A 20,244-nucleotide genomic window follows, 5' to 3' on the forward strand; every position below is an offset into this window, starting at 1 on the left:
AACAACAACCTGTGTTATTTGACCAAAACAAATAGAAAGGAGATTAAACGGAATTGGACATGGTCTGCGCAGATGTCTGAATGACTACATTAATAACCTCTACAGATGTAGTTTCTTAAATTGATCACTATTTTGTTACTGACAATTTTCCAACACAGCAGGAATTGTGAACTTGTAGTGTATTCAAGGTTTAAAAAGGCTTCTAAAGATTATAATTTCCACTTTAAAATGTCAGCCACTGTTCCCCGGGTGCCGATGACGTGGATGTCGATTAAGACAGCCCCCGGCACATTTCTGATTCAGTAAAATGGGGTTAAATGCAGAAGACACATTTCAGTTGAATGCATTCAGTTGTACAACTGACTAGGTATCCCCTTTTCCCTTAAGATCTACATCTGTATATAGATGCATTTAAAAGGATAGAGACTTCCTCTCAGGCACCATTAACTATGGAGCCTCAATTCCAACAGGCCAGTACTTCAGCTGAGAGGATTCATACATAAAAACTTGTCAGCTTGGATATGCAGGGAGAGAAATCAGATACAACGCTTAGTTCCTCCAGAACCTAAATGGTTTCCACTTCCAACAAAAATAACTAATCTGCCTAGATGCCTGCCTTTGAATGAGAGCTTTAAAAGACATTTATGTAGAAAGTGACTCCTTTAGAGTGGCTAATGAGAGAAGCAAGAGCCCAGCCCATCCAAGGTCATATTCGGTTTACTGTTTTCATAGCCCGGAGCTCAAGAGTGTAAACACAACATTACTGATTGCTACCTTGTCAACCTATGCTATGGATAGTTTTTTTAATGAAGGATATGATTGAGATGTTAGATGTAGAGTAAGATTAAGTAGATACAGTGAATCTGGCTACTGTATGCACTAGTCTTTATCTGTACACAATAGTTATCTGTACGCAAGGCAAATCACATTTTAATCACTAATTAAAAAGGGCAAAGGTTCTCAAAGAGATGAGAAGTGGGACCTTAACAGCTCTTATCTTATTAACTGACTCATCAGCAGTTACTGGACCTCTTCCAACACGGAGCTTGACTGACTTGATCAGAGAGCGTGACGAAAAAGCTTGAGAGGATTATAAAGCCAATTACTGGGAATTTTCTGGTGTCATCAGACAAAAGATTAGCCAGTAGCCTTGTCAGCAGCCAGCTACAGCCGCACTATTACAATGTGTATGTGTCTAAGTTGGGGAATGTGTATGTAACCTTATTTAGTTCATTAGTACTAAGGAAGGGCCACTGAGCCCTGGGCATAAGTGGTCGCTTAGGGCCACGCGGCCACTAGAGGGTCCCTAACCAAATCGTTTTAGTTTTTTTAGGACTCAGTCAGGGCCTCTACTTACTGTTACTAGAATACACAAAGTGCAATTTCGAAATGTGGTTGTGCATCAGCAGTTTTTATCTTGTTATTTCAGTCACTCAATAGTCATTGCAGAGAAAATCATTTGATTGGCAAGTTTGTCTTGCCAGCTATCTAATAATCATGGCCTTATACCAGGGCACATGCCCAGGAGCCCTGTCCTCCAGGGGGCCCACGTTGATTTTGTTCGTCACTCTCACTCAGATATAATTGTATCATGGCATAAGTCATGGCAAAATGGGTATAACTGCAGGAATTTAGCTATTAAACGGACCATTTTTTCCTCCGCTCCATGGCAAAATGGGTATAACTGCAGGAATTTAGCTATTAAACTGACCATTTTTTGCTCCGCTCCATGGCAAAATGGGTATAACTGCAGGAATTTAGCTGTTAAACAGACCATTTTTTGCTCCGCTCCATGGCAAAATGGGTATAACTGCAGGAATTTAGCTATTAAACGGACCATTTGTTGCTCTGCTCCATGGCAAAATGGGTATAACTGCAGGAATTTAGCTGTTAAACAGACTATTTCTTGCTCCGCTCCATGGCAACATTTGTAGAATTGCATGATTTAAAAAAAAATGCATAATTTTCTTTCCGTCCATGTCAAAATGTATAGAATTTCATAAAACTTGTGTTAAAACTGTAACATTGGGGGGGGCACAAATCTCGCTTAGGGCCCAAAAGGGTAGGGTCGGACTTGCCATTCAGTGATCAAAGTCACACAAAAAAGCTATTGTATCTAGGAGCATAATGCTACATGCAATAACGTGTATTTTTAGTAAAGTATTGTGTACTCTCAAGTGTTCCTAAGAGTATCTTACTTGTAGGTTTTGGTCTTGTCCAACCAGATCCCACATATGAGGGACCCCACCATCCCCGCAATGACAATGGTGAGGCCAATTCTTCCAGCATTCACCTCTTCACCCTGTGGAGGTTAAAATGACTGAATTGGTCTTTCTGCAGTCAAATTGGACATCCTGACCCTCTCACGCTTTTCAGTTATCTTATCTGGGGTGAGCCTACTTGCTACTAGAACTTGATACTAGTTCTCTTATACCTCATCTTTTTCGGGGCTATAGAATTGTGTCTTTAGTCTAGAAAATACCCTTAATTATAGACTACACAGTTAAATGTTTTACTTATTGGGGAGGTAACATCTCAAGATCTTCTTTGAATACAGTAAGTGAGGATATAACTGAAGGGCATGACCACAGAGGGACTTATGCAGACTACAGTAGGTTGGTTTTATTGTGATAAGATTCAGGTGAGACTTACTGGATAATGCTCAATAATCATCCGGTTCAGCAGTGTGGAAACAGCATAGAAACAACCGACATTCAGCCCTGCAGAAAACACAAGGAAACATGTTGGTTTTGTTTCTGCACTCTGAGACAGAGCTGTATTTTACAGGAGCTGTAGTCTGCAGAGGAGCAGGTCTTTATTTAGTCTGAGGCCTGCAGGGAAAGCAGGGGGATCCAGATGGGACGCTGTATTTGGGTTTCACTGGCCCTGTCCTAATGGAACCCATACCTGGCCCTTAGCCAGTCTACTACTACAAAGGAGAGAATATTTGACTTTGACATAAAGGGTGGTGTGTCACTCAATATTTAATTGGTTTGGACAGCTTTGCCCTTAAGGTTTGTTGTCTTGTTCCTGAAAATCCTTATTTGCCACATCAAAGGGTAAACAATGTTAATATCAAATAACATTTAAAAAAGTAAAACGTCATATTTCCAAACAGCTAAAGGGCATGACATATGTAATAGTTCAACTCAAGCATTTATGTTATTGTTTATATTGAGATGGCACAGCCAAGGCAGACAATAATTCAGTGAAAATGTAATCAGGCTAAGCTGACCCGAGGCAATACTTTTATGGACTAGTAACCCTACCATTGCAAATATTCAATAAGTTAACCATTAACTACAAGGACTGTGACCTTTCAACCCTAAGAATCTGACAATAAACCTAAAATCCTCAAAAATACCGTTTGATATACAAATATGTACAGTGTGCTGGATACAAAAACATAATGAGAGATATATTCACATCTCTGATAATGACCTATTGATCTGGCTTTAAGACCCTAACAGATGTTTTCTTCAGATGATTATACTCTGATGTTGTGTACATGTTTTCAATCACCTGTCACTGTGATGATGCAACAGCATCCACGTTGTTCATATTTACGTTTGTGAGTTCACCTTACTTGAACTCATTCAGGGGACACACAGTAGAGACTGCAGGATAATGCCCAGTGTACTTCGAATAGGGGCGATTCTGCTGTGAGGCCATGTGTGTGTGTTTATGAGATGAGGTCTGGGGCATCACCAATACAACAAGCTTTGATCTGGACAGCCGTATGTAACTTCTGTTTTCTCAAATAATAGGAGTACAAACATGCTGGTAGACATGGGTGTGGTTTGAGAGTGATTGAGGGTGAATACGACCCACCATAGCTGATGACGAGGAGCATGAAGGGTAGGTTACGCAGCAGTCTCAGGATAGATGCCACGTAGGAGTACTCTTCTGGAGGGATGCTCCTGGCCTGGACCTGAGCCAGGGTGGGAGGGATTTCCGGCTTCTCTTGGAACCCTGTTGAACACAGAAACAGAACCGGTAATAATAATAATGTGATAATGCTGATATACTGTAGAGTAGAAGTTTGTATGCAATTCCCATAACACTGGACCATTCATTCCTATACAAATATTTGACAAACACCAATCATAGACACACCTAAATGTGTGTTCTCAACATACATTATCTAGGCACACCCAAAATATATTAGAAAAGGGTTGGATGTAGATTCTGAAGTTGCACATCTGTCAGAGCCCTTAAAATTGGATCTAACCACAAGCCAATCCTCCCCCTCGTTTCTCCTCCCAAGAAAAACTAGCAGCAGTCACTCAAATAAGCTGGTGATAGCAACAAATTAGTGAAAGGCCAATGGCCATCCCATGACTTCTAACATCCCTACATCTGTGCTTCTATCAATCAACACAGACACCTGAGCTCAGTAGGAGTTAGGGCAGTCACATAGCTTTGGGGGACTATAAAACGGGAGGGGCCAAAGTTACATCCAGCTAGTTCAGTACAACGCAGCCAAGGCAACACACCAGGCCTATCGCTAAAAGAGCAAGAGAGAAAGAGAGAGACAGAAAGATGCGTGTCTGAGAATTTGCCTGAAGACTGGAGAGATGAAATGCACCAGTAACTGTTTGCCCTATCAGGGCCCTCTCTCTTCCTCCATGCCCCTGGTGCGCAGTGAGTGAGTCAGTCAGTCAGTGATTCAACACTAGTCACGCTGGAGAGTCCAGCTCCAACGTTCAGTCTGAGAAGTGGAGGAGAGATCAGCTCACTGGGGTAGGAGTTCATAGAGTAGACCCACACACCAACTAGCCTCTACTCCACCTATCTGTACAGCTAACAGAGGGCTTCAATAGGCTTCAAATAACTTACAGCACCGGGTTAACAGAGGGCTTCAATAGGCTTCAAATATTTTACAGCACCGGGCTAACAGAGGGCTTCAATAGGCTTCAAATAGCTTACAGCACCGGGCTAACAGAGGGCTTCAATAGGCTTCAAATAACTTACAGCACCGGGCTAACAGAGGGCTTCAATAGGCTTCAAATAACTTACAGCACCGGGCTAACAGAGGGCTTCAAATAACTTACAGCACCGGGCTAACAGAGGGCTTCAATAGGCTTCAGATAACTTACAGCACCGGGCTAACAGACGGCTTCAATAGGCGTCAGATATCTTACAGCACTCAGCTAACAGAGGGCTTCAATAGGCGTCAGATATCTTACAGCACTCAGCTAACAGAGGGCTTCAATAGGCGTCAGATATCTTACAGCACCCAGCTAACAGAGGGCTTCAATAGGTATCAGATATCTTACAGCACCCAGCTAACAGAGGGCTTCAATAGGTATCAGATATCTTACAGCACCCAGCTAACAGAGGGCATCAATAGGCGTCAGATATCTTACAGCACTCAGCTAACAGAGGGCATCAATAGGCATCAGATATCTTACAGCACCTAGCTAACAGAGGGCTTCAATAGGCGTCAGATATCTTACAGCACGCAGCTAACAGAGGGCATCAATAGGCGTCAGATATCTTACAGCACCCAGCTAACAGAGGGCTTCAATAGGTATCAGATATCTTACAGCACCCAGCTAACAGAGGGCTTCAATAGGTATCAGATATCGTACAGCACTCATCTAACAGAGGGCTTCAATAGGTATCAGATATCTTACAGCACCCAGCTAACAGAGGGCTTCAATAGGCGTCAGATATCTTACAGCACTTAGCTAACAGAGGGCTTCAATAGGTATCAGATATCTTACAGCACTCAGCTAACAGAGGGCTTCAATAGGTATCAGATATCTTACAGCACCCAGCTAACAGAGGGCATCAATAGGCGTCAGATATCTTATCCCCACAGTGTTGCTGGCCAGGCCCCTATAGTATCTGCTCACATCCTCCCCCCGTGGCTCATTTCATTTGGTTGAGTGTGAAAGTGCAGCAAAAGATTCTCCATTGGGATTGTCAGTAGCCTGAATGTTGACGTGTTGGGGGGGACAGAGGGTGTGGCCGGGTTAATCATGTGATCAGGGTGAAGTTGCCATGGGTTGGATCCAGCGGACCGTACCAAGAGAGGCATAGGTTGTCTCTGAATTTTCTTGGAAGATTATCTGGTTTACTGATCCAGAACTAGAGGGCTACACACTGTAAACATGCTTCTGTTTTCCCACAGAGCAGTCTGGGGAGATAGAAAGGGCCTTGTCTTATCCTGTGTTCAGTTTGATCAATTCGTTAAGTCGCTACTCAATACTGTCTGCTGACACCGGAGGAGAGTTTCATTTCCCAAGAGTCCAGAAAAGATAAATAATGGCAGGTCAGGCAGTGAATCCCCGTTCTTCATCTAAGGCTAGGTTCCATGTCTAAGCTTGCCCAATGTGCCTCTTTCAACAAAACATGGGAAGCCCCAAAACAGAAGTGGGATGACCTGGTTTGTGTGATGAAATAAAAAATACCTTAAAAAGGCAGTTCAGCGGTTTTAACTGAGGGTAATTGCAGAAGTCATGAACACTGGACAAACATAGGTTACTGAAGTCCATGTGACTCATGTGAGTACCTCTCTATCTATCCTACCATGTCATCACTCTGAGAAAGTGTCAGTCATTAAACAGAGTCTAGAGGGGCAAAGGAATCACTCTATACTAGACCTCTCAACGTCCCTACTCCGTTTTAATATCACAACTAAAGAGATCTCGGTCAATTACAGCGATCGCAGCCCTGCCACAGCGAGTGAGTGAAGAGACGTTAGGTGGTCTGTTCAGAGCACATCTCAACACACACTAATCCCTGAGACTGCTGACCTATCCGCCAACCCTGCCAGGAGAACATGACAGTCAGGGACAATTAGATATCCAGGACAGGAGACTACAGAACCAATGGTAAGCCCCAGAGATGCAATGCTGCAATGTAATTGTATTCCTACTGCCAAAGCAGAGCTATGTGTCCCCGTTGAAATAATCTTACAATGAAGCAAGTCGGAAACCAAATTTCTTCGGCACAAGGTTATGAACTGAGGCTCTATTTTTTCCCTACCAAGAGTTAACTATGAGTTGTTGTGACATCGACAATGTTAGGGGATAGGTCATTCTGGCCCCTCATATTGGCATTATAATGAATTCAACACCTCAAGGCTCATAATGACTGAAAGAGTTATACGTTATAATTGGGATGAGTTTAGGAAGGAGTGACTCTACTGGCCAACTCTATGTGTTAGCCACAGGATGTACTGTGCATAAGACTGGCCATTTTCCCTCGGGACTTACAGAAGACCACAAGGATGAAGATCACGGTGGCCACTCCAGCAGTGATGTAGAACATGATGCTGATGTGGTATGCCAGCTCGTCTATATTGTCAACATTTGGCACGAGAATGGGTGGCACCAGGAAGCCAATGGCAATGCCCAACTGTGAGTGAAGGAGACAAAAATACATGATCATTCAATGACTCCTCCCCTCACACCTACAGACATATGAAACAAAGCTTGGAAAAAGGGATCATAACCAAGGCACAATTTGTTTAATTTGAGGCATAAAAGAAAACACATATGACATATTTAAAATAACTTCCAGTGCTTTTTCACAATTCCTGACATTTAATCCTAGTAAAAATTCCCTGTCTTAGGTCAGTTAGGATCACCCCTTTTATTTTAATGTGAAATGTCAATAATAGTATGATTTATTTCATCTTTTGTTTCTTTCATCATATTCCCAGTGGGTCTGAAGTTAACATACACTCAATTAGTACTTGGTAGCATTGCCTTTACATTGTTTAACTTGGGTCAAATGTTTCAGGTAGCCTTCCACAAGCTTCCCACAATAAGTTGGGTGAAAATAGGCCTATTCCTCCTGACAGAGCTGGTGTAATTGAGTCAGGTTTGTAAGGCCTCCTTGCTCACACACACTTTTTCAGTTCTGCCCACAAATTTTCTATAGGATTGAGGTCAGGGCTTTGTGATGGCCACTCCAATACCTTGACTTTGTTGTCCTTAAGTCATTTTGCCACAACTTTGAAAGTATTCCTGGGGCGGCAGGGTAGCCTAGTGGTTAGAGTGCTGCACTAGTAAGGTTGAAAGTTCAAATCCACAAGGAACAAATCTGTTGTTCTGCCCCTGAACAGGCAGTTAACCCACTTTTTCAGTTCTGCCCGCAAATTTTCTATAGGATTGAAGTCAGGGCTTTGTGATGTCCGTCATCGAAAATAAGAATTTGTTCTTAACTTGCCTAGTTAAATAAAGGTAAAATAAGTAAATGCTTGGGGTCATTGCCCATTTGGAAGACCCATTTGTGACCAAGCTTTAACTTCCTGACTGATGTTGCTTCAATATATATAATTTTACTCCCTCATGATGCCATCTATTTTGTGAAATGCACTAGTCCCTACTGCAGCAAAGCACCCCCACAACATGATGCTGCCTCCCCCGTGCTTCACGGTTGGGATGGTGTTCTTCAGCTTGCAAGCCTCTCCCTTTTTCCTCCAAACATAACAATGGTCATTATAGCCAAACAGTTCTATTTTCGTTTCATCAGACGAAAACACCTTTCTCCAAAAAGTATGATCTTTGTTCCCATGTGCAGTTGCAAACCATAGTCTGGCTTTTTTTATGGCGGTTTTGGAGCAGTGGCTTCTTCCTTGCTGAGCGGCCTTTCAGGTTATGTCGATATAGGACTCGTTTTTACTGTGGATATAGATACTTCTGTACCTGTTTCCTCCAGCATCTTCACAATGTCCTTTGCTGTTGTTCTGGGATTGATTTGCACTTTTCGCACCACAGTACGTTCATCTCTAGAAGACAGAACACGTCTCCTTCCTGAGCGGTATGACGGCTGCCTGGGCCCACAGTGTTTATACTTGTGTACTATTGTTGGTACAAATGAACGTGGTACCTTCATCAATTACTTGTTTATTATTTAACCCCCTGTTCTACATGTTGTATTTGTGAGTGATTGTTTGTTGTATTGTGGTCCATATTGTGTGGCCGTGTATATTACGTGCTATGTTTGAATTTTTGAGTAAAGTATTTTATTACTTCATATCTGCTGTCCTGCGTCTGACTCATCTCACCAGCTACACACAGACTCCTTTACAGTAGGCCTTGAAATACATCCACAAGTACACCTCCAATTGACTCAGAAGCTTCTAAAGCCATGACATAATTTTCTGGAATTTTCCAAGCTGTTTAAAGGCACAGTCAACTTAGTGTATGTACACTTGTTATGCATGTTATTGAAATCAAAGTACTACTCATATTACAGAGCGAGAGGTAAAGCTTCATATGACTCCAACTTTTGCTTTGTAACACCTACAGATGAAACATTATGAAGTCTTAAAGGAGGCTTCGGTAAAGCTATAATGTCACAAATATTCCAACTTCAATCAATTCTTTCTCAATAACTATAAGATACAAATGTCAAATACAAATCACTAATACCCCCCCCCCCCCCCCCCCCCCTGCCACATGCTAAAGTCACACTCAAGCATTAATGTCAGGGACTTGGACTTAAACAACAGTGGAGATGATGCAAACTTATATTTACGTTCTTGACCATGTGAGACTCATAGTACGCTACGCTTAGACTAGACCTTCTATGTTTTTACTGTTCGACATCAGGCGCTGCCAAACTTTTTCACTGCCCCCCGCACGCACACGTCTATTTCTAGAGGCACAAGCACTGTTCATGACACAAACTGTTCACGCTGCTCTTGTTGGTGGAGAGAATTTTCCAGGCTTAAAGCTTATTTACTGCAATTCTACACCTTTTGTCACAGGGTGCAAAGAGGATTTTGCCATTTTAAAGCACATTTTCTTGCAATTCTATACATTTTGCCATGTGATATTTGAATGGAAAAAATACAACAATATCCATTGCCAAAAAAAATAAAAATAAATTCGATTTCTGAGAAGTTAATGTCATGAATATATTGTTCACGGGATGGGATCCTAATGTCTTTCACAGACCAGAAATGAGGATCCCCTCTGAACTGAATCATAGCACCAGTTAAAAACTTCTTAATTGCTGGGTTTTATAGATATTAAACAGACTGCCAGAGATGCCTGAACTAAGACACCATACAACCCTTGTGGCAATGTGGCAACACAATCCTCAACATAACACGGCACAAACAACACAACATACAGGACAAACATCTGTGTAAATGATTCATACCACAACGAACATTTAAATTAAATTAAAAAAGGATTAACTGAGAATTGGAAACTGTAATCAGACATTCAAAATGAACATTGTAAAGGGTAAACAGAAAATGGCATGGATGCCAAGTCTTCCCAAAATAATTTACCAATAAAAAATCATTAAAAAAAATTATTTATTTTTTAATCTTTCGCCTCTCTGTGTTTCATAAAGGTCCTTCAATTCACAAGAGGCTGAATGTATCTCACCTGGGGAAAGCATTTGAGCAAACAAAACAGCGCCCCTCTGTCTCAGTATGTACAGTATAGCGTATCTATGGGGATGTCTAGTCAAAAAGAGTATGACATTATTGCTGCCCGTAGCATTGAATACAAGGAAACCAGCGAGTATTTGGCCTCCCTTGATATATTTTTTTATAATAGCCAATCAGCATTGAGTTCAACTGAATGAGCTCAACTGTGATTTAAACCCTAACCCTAGCCAATGATTATAACAGTGATTCTGATCCAACCATAAATCCATAAATTGTGCCCCTGGCCTGAGAGGATGGAAGTTCAACATGTAGCTAGATGTAGTATGCTAATGTTAACTAGCTGCCTGGCGCATCGTTGCCCATGAGTTAGGCTAGCGAGGAAGCATTTTAGCCAGGTAGCCTAGGGATTCGAACCTGATATTCTGTACACCAGAAAGACATCTTAGCCTGCTAAGCCAAAGCCTATAGGCAATTTATCTTGAGAAGCTAATTACATTTTTTCTGGTCTCAGGCAAAGTTACTCATCACGTGTGTGTTCACCAAACCCCTTCATCCTGGTTAGTTGTTTTCATGTTGAGTAACCTTGCCTGATACCTGAAGAGTTACATTGGCTATAGGCTTTGGTTTAGCGAACTAATGTAATTTTCTGATGTGACACTTGTTCGAACCCTGTCATTCATATTTGTGCCGTGGCTCAAATGGGTTTTTATGAGGAAAAGGAGGTCCAAGGATGGGGAATTGTAACTGAGGTGGATCAGTTACCACACATGATTGATGAGTAGGCCTAACCTTGCCTGAGACCTAAAGAGTTGTTTTGGCTCCCTGAGTCAATGCCTAGGCTTCAGCTTAGCAGCCCAATGCTTTTCTGTAGCACAGGAGAGTTAGCACCCTGTGTGTTGGTTACACAAGTCTAAAATCTATTTACAGAGAGCTCGACATGGCTAGGATGTACTACTACATGAGGTGTGGTGTTGCTCTCCTCATTCAAGCCTCCAAGAAAATCTGGGTTGCTTAATATAAGCAATTTGAAATGATTTACTTTTGATGCTTAAGTACAGTGCCTTGCGAAAGTATTCGGCCCCATTGAACTTTGCGACCTTTTGCCACATTTCAGGCTTCAAACATAAAGATACAAAACTGTATTTTTTTGTGAAGAATCAACAACAAGTGGGACACAATCATGAAGTGGAACGACATTTATTGGATATTTCAAACTTTTTTAACAAATCAAAAACTGAAAAATTGGGCGTGCAAAATTATTCAGCCCCCTTAAGTTAATACTTTGTAGCGCCACCTTTTGCTGCGATTACAGCTGTAAGTCGCTTGGGGTATGTCTCTATCAGTTTTGCACATCGAGAGACTGACATTTTTTCCCATTCCTCCTTGCAAAATAGCTTGAGCTCAGTGAGGTTGGATGGAGAGCATTTGTGAACAGCAGTTTTCAGTTCTTTCCACAGATTCTCGATTGGATTCAGGTCTGGACTTTGACTTGGCCATTCTAACACCTGGATATGTTTATTTTTGAACCATTCCATTGTAGATTTTGCTTTATGTCTTGGATCATTGTCTTGTTGGAAGACAAATCTCCGTCCCAGTCTCAGGTCTTTTGCAGACTCCATCAGGTTTTCTTCCAGAATGGTCCTGTATTTGGCTCCATCCATCTTCCCATCAATTTTAACCATCTTCCCTGTCCCTGCTGAAGAAAAGCAGGCCCAAACCATGATGCTGCCACCACCATGTTTGACAGTGGGGATGGTGTGTTCAGCTGTGTTGCTTTTACGCCAAACATAACGTTTTGCATTGTTGCCAAAAAGTTCCATTTTGGTTTCATCTGACCAGAGCACCTTCTTCCACATGTTTGGTGTGTCTCCCAGGTGGCTTGTGGCAAACTTTAACTGACACTTTTTATGGATATCTTTAAGAAATGGCTTTCTTCTTGCCACTCTTCCATAAAGGCCAGATTTGTGCAATATACGACTGATTGTTGTCCTATGGACAGAGTCTCCCACCTCAGCTGTAGATCTCTGCAGTTCATCCAGAGTGATCATGGGCCTCTTGGCTGCATCTCTGATCAGTCTTCTCCTTGTATGAGCTGAAAGTTTAGAGGGACGGCCAGGTCTTGGTAGATTTGCAGTGGTCTGATACTCCTTCCATTTCAATATTATCGCTTGCACAGTGCTCCTTGAGATGTTTAAAGCTTGGGAAATATTTTTGTATCCAAATCCGGCTTTAAACTTCTTCACAACAGTATCTCGGACCTGCCTGGTGCGTTCCTTGTTCTTCATGATGCTCTCTGCGCTTTTAACGGACCTCTGAGACTATCACAGTGCAGGTACATTTATACGGAGACTTGATTACACACAGGTGGATTGTATTTATCATCATTAGTCATTTAGGTCAACATTGGATCATTCAGAGATCCTCACTGAACTTCTGGAGAGAGTTTGCTGCACTGAAAGTAAAGGGGCTGAATAATTTTGCACGCCCAATTTTTCAGTTTTTGATTTGTTAAAAAAGTTTGAAATATCCAATAAATGTCGTTCCACTTCATGATTGTGTCCCACTTGTTGTTGATTCTTCACAAAAAAATACAGTTTTATATCTTTATGTTTGAAGCCTGAAATGTGGCAAAAGGTCGCAAAGTTCAAGGGGGCCGAATACTTTCGCAAGGCACTGTATATTTTAGCAATTACATTTACCTTTGATACTGAAGTATATTTACAACCAAATACTTTTAGACTTTTACTCAAGTAGTATTTTACTGGGTGACTCATTTTCTATTAAGGTATTTTTACTTTTAAATAAGTATGACAATTGGGTACTTTTTCCACTACTGGCATCAATCCAGTGGCCATTTTGCAAACTCCATATCATGTATGCTACAGAAACCCTGCTAACCAAACAACCGTGCTAAGTGAATGCACAGTTTAATTACAGGGTAACTACACTCAAAAATCTAAATTTAGTTAATTTTCCCCAGACTTTGAAAGTGGTCTCCGGATGTGGTTTAAGCTTTGTTGTGGACTTAAAACATCCAAAAAAGAAAAAAATCAGAAACCTGTGTATTTCAGACTTAGTTGAAAGCCTCATTTATCTATTTCAATAGTAGTTCTACTATTTGCCTACTTGCACAGTACAGCTTGGATTGGCCTGACTGTGAAAGACCAATATGGGATTCATCATTTTAAGTCATTCAGAGTGTATGTCAGAGTTTGTCATAGAATTCTTGACACAGGGCACCTTTCCTTCACCGGGTGGTCTGTTTGAGAAATTTGGGGCAAAATTAGAGTATGCCCACTTTCCAGGCACCACTGCTATATAATGTAGCCTATCATAAAACGACAAGTTGTGTTCTACTTATTGTGGGTTATATGTCTATTTGAGTACATTTTTCAACTAAACACAAGACACATCTTATGATTATGCATATAGGACTGTAGGGCCAGACCCAGTCCATATTATTTTCAAGTCAAAAGAAAAGCTGTCTATAGCTCTCATGGGATTGAGCACAGTGGAATTTTGCAATGGTATAGTGCCCCTTCAGTCTCTGCTATGTCCTATACAACTGCTGATCATAAACTTTTAACGGAAAAGGAGAAGGAACAACTTCACAGCAAGCTTGAAGCCCGACCAACACCATCCTTTTTATGTAAACTGAGACTAAAACTACAAATGCATTCCAAATAGGCCATGTAAAGATTGTTTGTTAAAAAGTAAGCCTGCTATTAAGCTTATCCACATAGGAAATAAAGGAAGGAAAGAAAATGTTTAATTTCTGCTATTTGAAATATAGCTGAATATTAGGATAGATTTCGGTCTCAAAGTCAACAGTGAAGTGGCAACTCCGGGATGCTGGCCTTCTAGGCAGAGTTCCTCTATCCAGTATCTGTGTTCTTTTGCCCATCTTAATCTGTAAATTTTTACTGACCAGTCTGAGATATGTCTTTTTCTTTGCAGCTCTGCTCTTCACTGTTGACGTTGAGACTGGTGTTTCGCGGGTACTATTTAATGAATCTGCTAGTTGAGGACTTGCGAGGTGTCTGTTTCTCAAACTAGACACTCTAATGTACTTGTCCTCTTACTCAGTTGTGCACCGGGGCCTCCCACTCCTCTTTCTATTCTGGTGAGGGCCAGTTTGTGCTGTTCTGTGAAGGGAGTAGTACACAGTTTCTTGGTAATTTCTCGCATGGAATAGCCTTCATTTCTCAGAACAAGAATAGACTGACGCGTTTCAGAAGAAAGTTATTTGTTTCAGGCAATTTTTAACCTGTAATCGGACCCACAAATGCTGATACACCAGATACTCAACTAGTCTAAAGAAGGCCAGTTTTATTTCTTATTTAATCAGAACAGTTTTCAGCTGTGCTAACATAATTGCAAAAGAGTTTTCTAGCAAGCCTTTTAAAATGATAAACTTGGATTAGCTAACACAACGTGCCATTGGAACACAGGAGTGATGGTTGCTGATAATGGGCCTCTGTACGCCTATGTAGATATTCCATTAAAAATCAGCCGTCTCCAGCTAAAATAGTAATTTACAACATTAACAGTGTCTACATTGTATTTCGTATCAATTTGATGTTATTTTAATGGACAAAAAATGTGCTTATCTTTCAAAAACAAGGACATTTTGAAGTGTCCCCAAACTTTTGAACGGTAGTGTATATATTTTTCTGCATAAGTATAATACAGGAAGGCACAATTTATAGTCCAATATTTACACATGTTTTTGGAAGGTGGGTTGGGGGCACGTATTACAATTGTACAGTGTTTAGCAATTATAATAAGAGTGTCATGACGCTGGCCTGGGGGTAGGTTTATGACAGTGATAAATACCCCCCCCCCCCCCCCCTTTTCCTCTCTCTACCCTACTGACGTGTCTATTGAAAATCCCTTGGTTAACATAGAGATTCTGGGAACATCCGAAGGTGAGGGGAAATTAACCATATTTTGGTAACCCAACCAGTTGAACATATGCGCTGGTACATAATGAATATGATGTCAGTTTGGTTGTCATCTGAGACATTCTCATCAATGATAGCATGACTTAAACACTACAGTGGGAAGTCTACACATTATAGTTATCAGATTCACATGGAATTGTTGTGCAATTTAAATGTTTGAATATGTAATTATTTGTGATGGGATGAAATGTGATTTTAGCTTCTAAAATGTGAGAATTGGGTTTTCATGAGTGAATTAGGCCCGACTCAGTGGCCCGCCCACGTGAAGAGACATTGGTTATAACCAATGAAACACGCCCTCCTCTCCCTTCCTATATTAAGCCTTGACGTCAATATAACCTCCTGTTCCGAGGACGTGAGGACGACGGTTCATACGTTAAAAAGGACTAACATGTCAACTACAGAACTAAGCCAACCTCAGCGTGAGCTTTGGTTGTGAATGGTATGAACTTTGAACTCTTATTCACTAAAGAAGTGAGACATCCCAGCCGTTGAGTTAGCAACATCAGCTAAAAACGTGGGCTAGGAAAGGACAGAGAGAGTATCCCGTCTACCACCCAAAGACGACACTACAACATTTCCCGTTCCCCACCAGAGACACTCTTCAAAGGACAAAGGACTCTGTTGGGCAACACGGCCATCCATCTACCACCAACCTATTGAAGCACAGCTCAGAGTAAATATTTATTGCATTTTCCTTTTCCAAATGGGCGGTAATTTAGAATGCATAGGATATTGTATTTACGATATCACAGCTTCACACTTTGTTCTTCAGTCTTCCCGCTCTTTCACTCAAACCCAACCCACTTTCCTTTGTGTATCCAGCTGTCATATCTGTTCCGTCCGCTAGGGACATTTTCCTTTATGACATCATTTGTAATCAAGGTATGATTCATTCTGTGTATATGTAATTCAGTGTGATTAGTTAGGTATTTAGTAAATAAATAATTCAACCAAATTTTGTATTGCTGATTCAACTTGTTAGCCAGGGTTCGTGAAGATAACCAAGAATTTGCAACTTTCAGATGAGACTGAAATAAGGTGACGATTAATATTGACTGCTATTGATGTAAAATATTACTTGGTCTTTAAGAGATTATTCGGAAGATAACAGCTCTATAAATATTATTTCGTGGTGCCCCGATTTTCTAGTTAATTACATTTACATGATTAGCTCAATCAGGTAATATTAATTACGGAGAAAGTATTTTATAGAATAGAATGTCTTTTCACTTAATCCGGCATAGCCAAAGATACAACAAGAGTCTGGTAGCAGCAGTTGTGATGTGTGTTTAGCATGAATGTGTGAGTGTGTGTGTGTGTGTGTGCGTGCATGTGTGCGTGCGTGCATGTGTGTATGGATGAGTGCATATCTGTGTGGGTGTGCACTTGAGTGAGTGCATGTGTGCTAAATTGCGGAGAGGCTGTGCAGGTGGTCAATTCAGTTCAGGTGTTCAGCAGTCTGATGGCTTGTAGATAGAAACTGTCTCCGAGCCTGTTGGTATCAGACCTCATGCTCCGATGTCGTCTGCCCGACAGTAAGGGAGAGAACAGCTCATGGCTGGAGTGAGTGGGGTCCTTGATCACGCTGCTGGCCTTCCTCGGGCACCGTTTCGAATAGATAGATGGGAGGGAGCACGGTGCCAGTGATGTCCTGGAATGTCTTCACCACCCACTGGAGTGTGGTTTTGGTTTGGTTTTATCAATAATAGGCTAGTCTATTAGTTTCATAAAATATTTTAGCGGATTTCCTTATAAATACATAAAGGATTTTTAAAAGAGCGACAATTTAACATACCTGTAGAAAAGTAGCTGCATTAATGCATTAAGTGTGTGATTAAGTGTAGCCTACTGTACAGCTGCATACACTGTACTGGCAGAAGATGGTGGATTTGTACCATGTCATTTCCCCTTACTTACCTTTATATTTTCATATTTTTCAGAGTTTTTCTTTGAATTCCATAAATTGCTGTAGTGACAGAATTCTCAAGAAACCTAGCCAATCGTGGAAGATACATTGAGTTGTATTAGAAAACATAACAGAAATACTTCTGAAAATTGTTGTACATCATTCAGCTATAGAGATGCTCAATGTTGTGTATTTGACAGTTATGGTGATGACATATTGAAATGTGCTGCAATTTTAGAAAAAGGTACACACAAAAATGTTGAAATGGTTTGACATGATGTCTTCTCATGGAGTTTCAAGATTTGTATGTTGCAATTTTCAGGTTAGCATTAGAGTATAACCTTTTATGTCAGTGTCTGTCTGAAACATTTTAAGCCTGAGAGCTGAATTGTTTTTAAAAAGTAAACATATTCAAAGAGATCATCCATACAGAAAGGGCTACATCCTAAGGAGATGATTGGATAGGTAGGAAGATATGGGGTTGGAAAGATGTAGAGTTGAACTTGCAGGATAAAAACTCCCCACCCTACTCAGCACATTATACACACACACACACACACACACACACACCTCAAAAAATAAATATTTAATATTATTATTTGAGCACAAAGCTATACTGGTAACTAAGCTCAAACAGCATGTTTAGTATATCATTGTTATCAACTCAAACACTTAACCACAGGGCTACTTTAGTCATAAAAGTAGGCTAAATCAGATATATTTTAAATCCATACAAAAGTGAGCTCTGAAAAGAGATAATCCAGCAAAGAGGCTCACAAAGAACAAAATGCCTGTGGTTGGTTGGAAAGCTACTTTATTGGAGCAGTGGATGTGAAGCTGCCTATGAAAATCATCTCAGATCAGTTTTTAGGACATGCTTGTCACTATGCATGTAACTCACTATGCGCCTGAATTAGTGAGTCCACAGGACCAGCAATATAAACCTCTAACGGAGAATAATATGCAGCTCAAAAGGTATTATGAACATTCTTTCATAATCCCCAATAAATTGATTTGACTTTCATCATTTGCCTCAGCATTGTAAGTCCCAAATGGCCTCCAGTTTAAGGTTTGACTTCAACGTAGTTGGATACTGAATACAGGCATATTGCAGTAGTGTAATTATACATATTACATATTGCATTTAGAAGTCAACTACCCAATCTATAATTTGATTAATTGGGTGTTTTGAGGGAGGAAATAAGACAAATCTCGCCCTAAGAGAGGTTGTAGATACTTTCAGTTCCAGATTGTGTTCACAGTGTCCGAACTTTATTAAAAGAGGATGCATGCTCAAGATGCTTTCAATGCTCAGCAAAGCATCCATTGCAGAATGACAGTAGCCTAGATCCATGTGTGAATGCATATGGATTTCTCTGGGCTAAATCATAACATGTTAACCACTTTCAATGTATGATCATTTGTCTAAACAACTTTTACATCTAAAATACCACAAAAAGTAAGGACCCTCTCTTGATGGCCATTGGTCATACATGCCATACTGTAGGCCTATATGTCGTCTGATCCAATGAACTGTCCAGTTTAAGACATTGAGATGTTCTTATTCATTATTCATTCATCATCTAAGATGTCAAATAATAAGTTACTTCTCCTCTAAGACCGACCTTTTTCAAAACACCACATGTATGTGCACTCTTTATTTTGATCAGTCAATCAATTTGTTAGGCGAATTAGAAACTAAATCAATCGCAACTCTTTTTAACTTAATAAGGTACCTTTGCTTGAGGTGGGATAAACTCACCTGATTCCCAAAAACGCCGATGGAACAGGCGGTGGACACCTCTTCGGAACCAAACCAAACCGATGCCAGGCGGGAGGGCATTCCAAGGATGAAGACCTGGGATAGGGAACTTGCAAACTGTCCGAGCATCGTCACCCAAAATAAGTTTGACCTGACGCTGGCCACCTTGATCCATGTCCCAAGGCAATTAATTGCGGTGGCCATCAGTGCTATGAGCCGCAATCCCTTTTTGTCCAAAAGCCAGGAGACAGGCCATATAAAAGGAATATAGGTCAACATATAGACCATTGACATCCAGTCAATGGTAAAAGAGTCCACATTGTAGAATTTCATAAAAATATTGTTGATTATTCCGTATTGGATCCATTGAAATGCGTTGCACAGGGAGTAACAGCTGAAAAGGAACACCATCACCCATCTCCTTTTGTATAAACGCGTGGTAGTTGAAGGCCTATTGTCCTGGTTCTCATTCGAGATGCTCGTACATTCAATTTGTTCCTCCATGTCCACCGATTTGGAAGGGTTCGTTTTCCTCAGATCCAGACCATTTTTCTCCTCTTTAATTGCTTTGTTATCAAAGTCAGGATTGTCGCCCATAATGACAACGTTTTTGGGTACCCTTGGGTATCTGCGCGCACTGTTAGTTTAGTCTACAGAAACTGCAACTTAAACACCTAGGTCTATGTATTATTCAAAATGAGCACGCAGTGTAGGCTAACGCGCAACACATCTAAACTTTTTAAATGTGCAACTAACGTCAAAATGCTCGGTGAGCAATATCTTCTAACTAGCTATTAAAAAGCAGACAACTGCAAGCCAAATAGTAAACCAGGGTATAATGTAGGCAAATGTTAAATATCATCTCTTATTATATAATGATGCAAAGTTCCAAAACTTGAAATGGGGAATCATACATACAGCCTATGTTTCTCTTAACATAAGAATGTCACGAATAGGTCGGTGATAGTACTTTTGCTCCGAGAAAAATTCCAATCGGCTTATTATAACACCACGTGATGTCCAAACTCTATCTCCACCCTGATGGAAGTTGAACCAATGACAAGGAAAACTTCCGCACACGACGTGACTGACAGAACAAATTATAATTAGCATTTAATGACCCATATTGCTTCTTACAAACACGTTTCTTGCTAAATGTGACAATGAATTAATAAACAAACATTGTACACAATTACAGTGGCGTCATTAGGCCTGGGCTTGAAGGGCTTCAGCCCAGATGTTT

The 20,244-nt window shown here is 40.7% G+C and overlaps 1 protein-coding gene across 2 annotated transcripts in view; it reads right to left on the bottom strand.

Moving 5' to 3' along the window:
* LOC110505546 (feline leukemia virus subgroup C receptor-related protein 2) overlaps window positions 1–19,961 on the bottom strand; it is a 30,881-nt gene extending 10,920 nt beyond the window's left edge. For both annotated transcript variants that reach the window (XM_021584841.2, XM_021584840.2), the window contains exons 1-5: window positions 19,002–19,961; window positions 7,227–7,368; window positions 3,832–3,972; window positions 2,653–2,720; window positions 2,199–2,302 (exon numbers count right to left, since the gene is read on the bottom strand). In XM_021584841.2, coding sequence (XP_021440516.2) covers window positions 2,199–2,302; window positions 2,653–2,720; window positions 3,832–3,972; window positions 7,227–7,368; window positions 19,002–19,598 — 1,052 coding nt within the window. In that variant the 5' untranslated portion in view covers window positions 19,599–19,961. The remainder of the gene's footprint in view (window positions 1–2,198; window positions 2,303–2,652; window positions 2,721–3,831; window positions 3,973–7,226; window positions 7,369–19,001) is intronic.
* Window positions 19,962–20,244: the final 283 nt, after the last annotated feature.

Source organism: Oncorhynchus mykiss, chromosome 25, assembly GCF_013265735.2.
Source record: "Oncorhynchus mykiss isolate Arlee chromosome 25, USDA_OmykA_1.1, whole genome shotgun sequence".
NCBI classification, from domain to species: domain Eukaryota; kingdom Metazoa; phylum Chordata; class Actinopteri; order Salmoniformes; family Salmonidae; genus Oncorhynchus; species Oncorhynchus mykiss.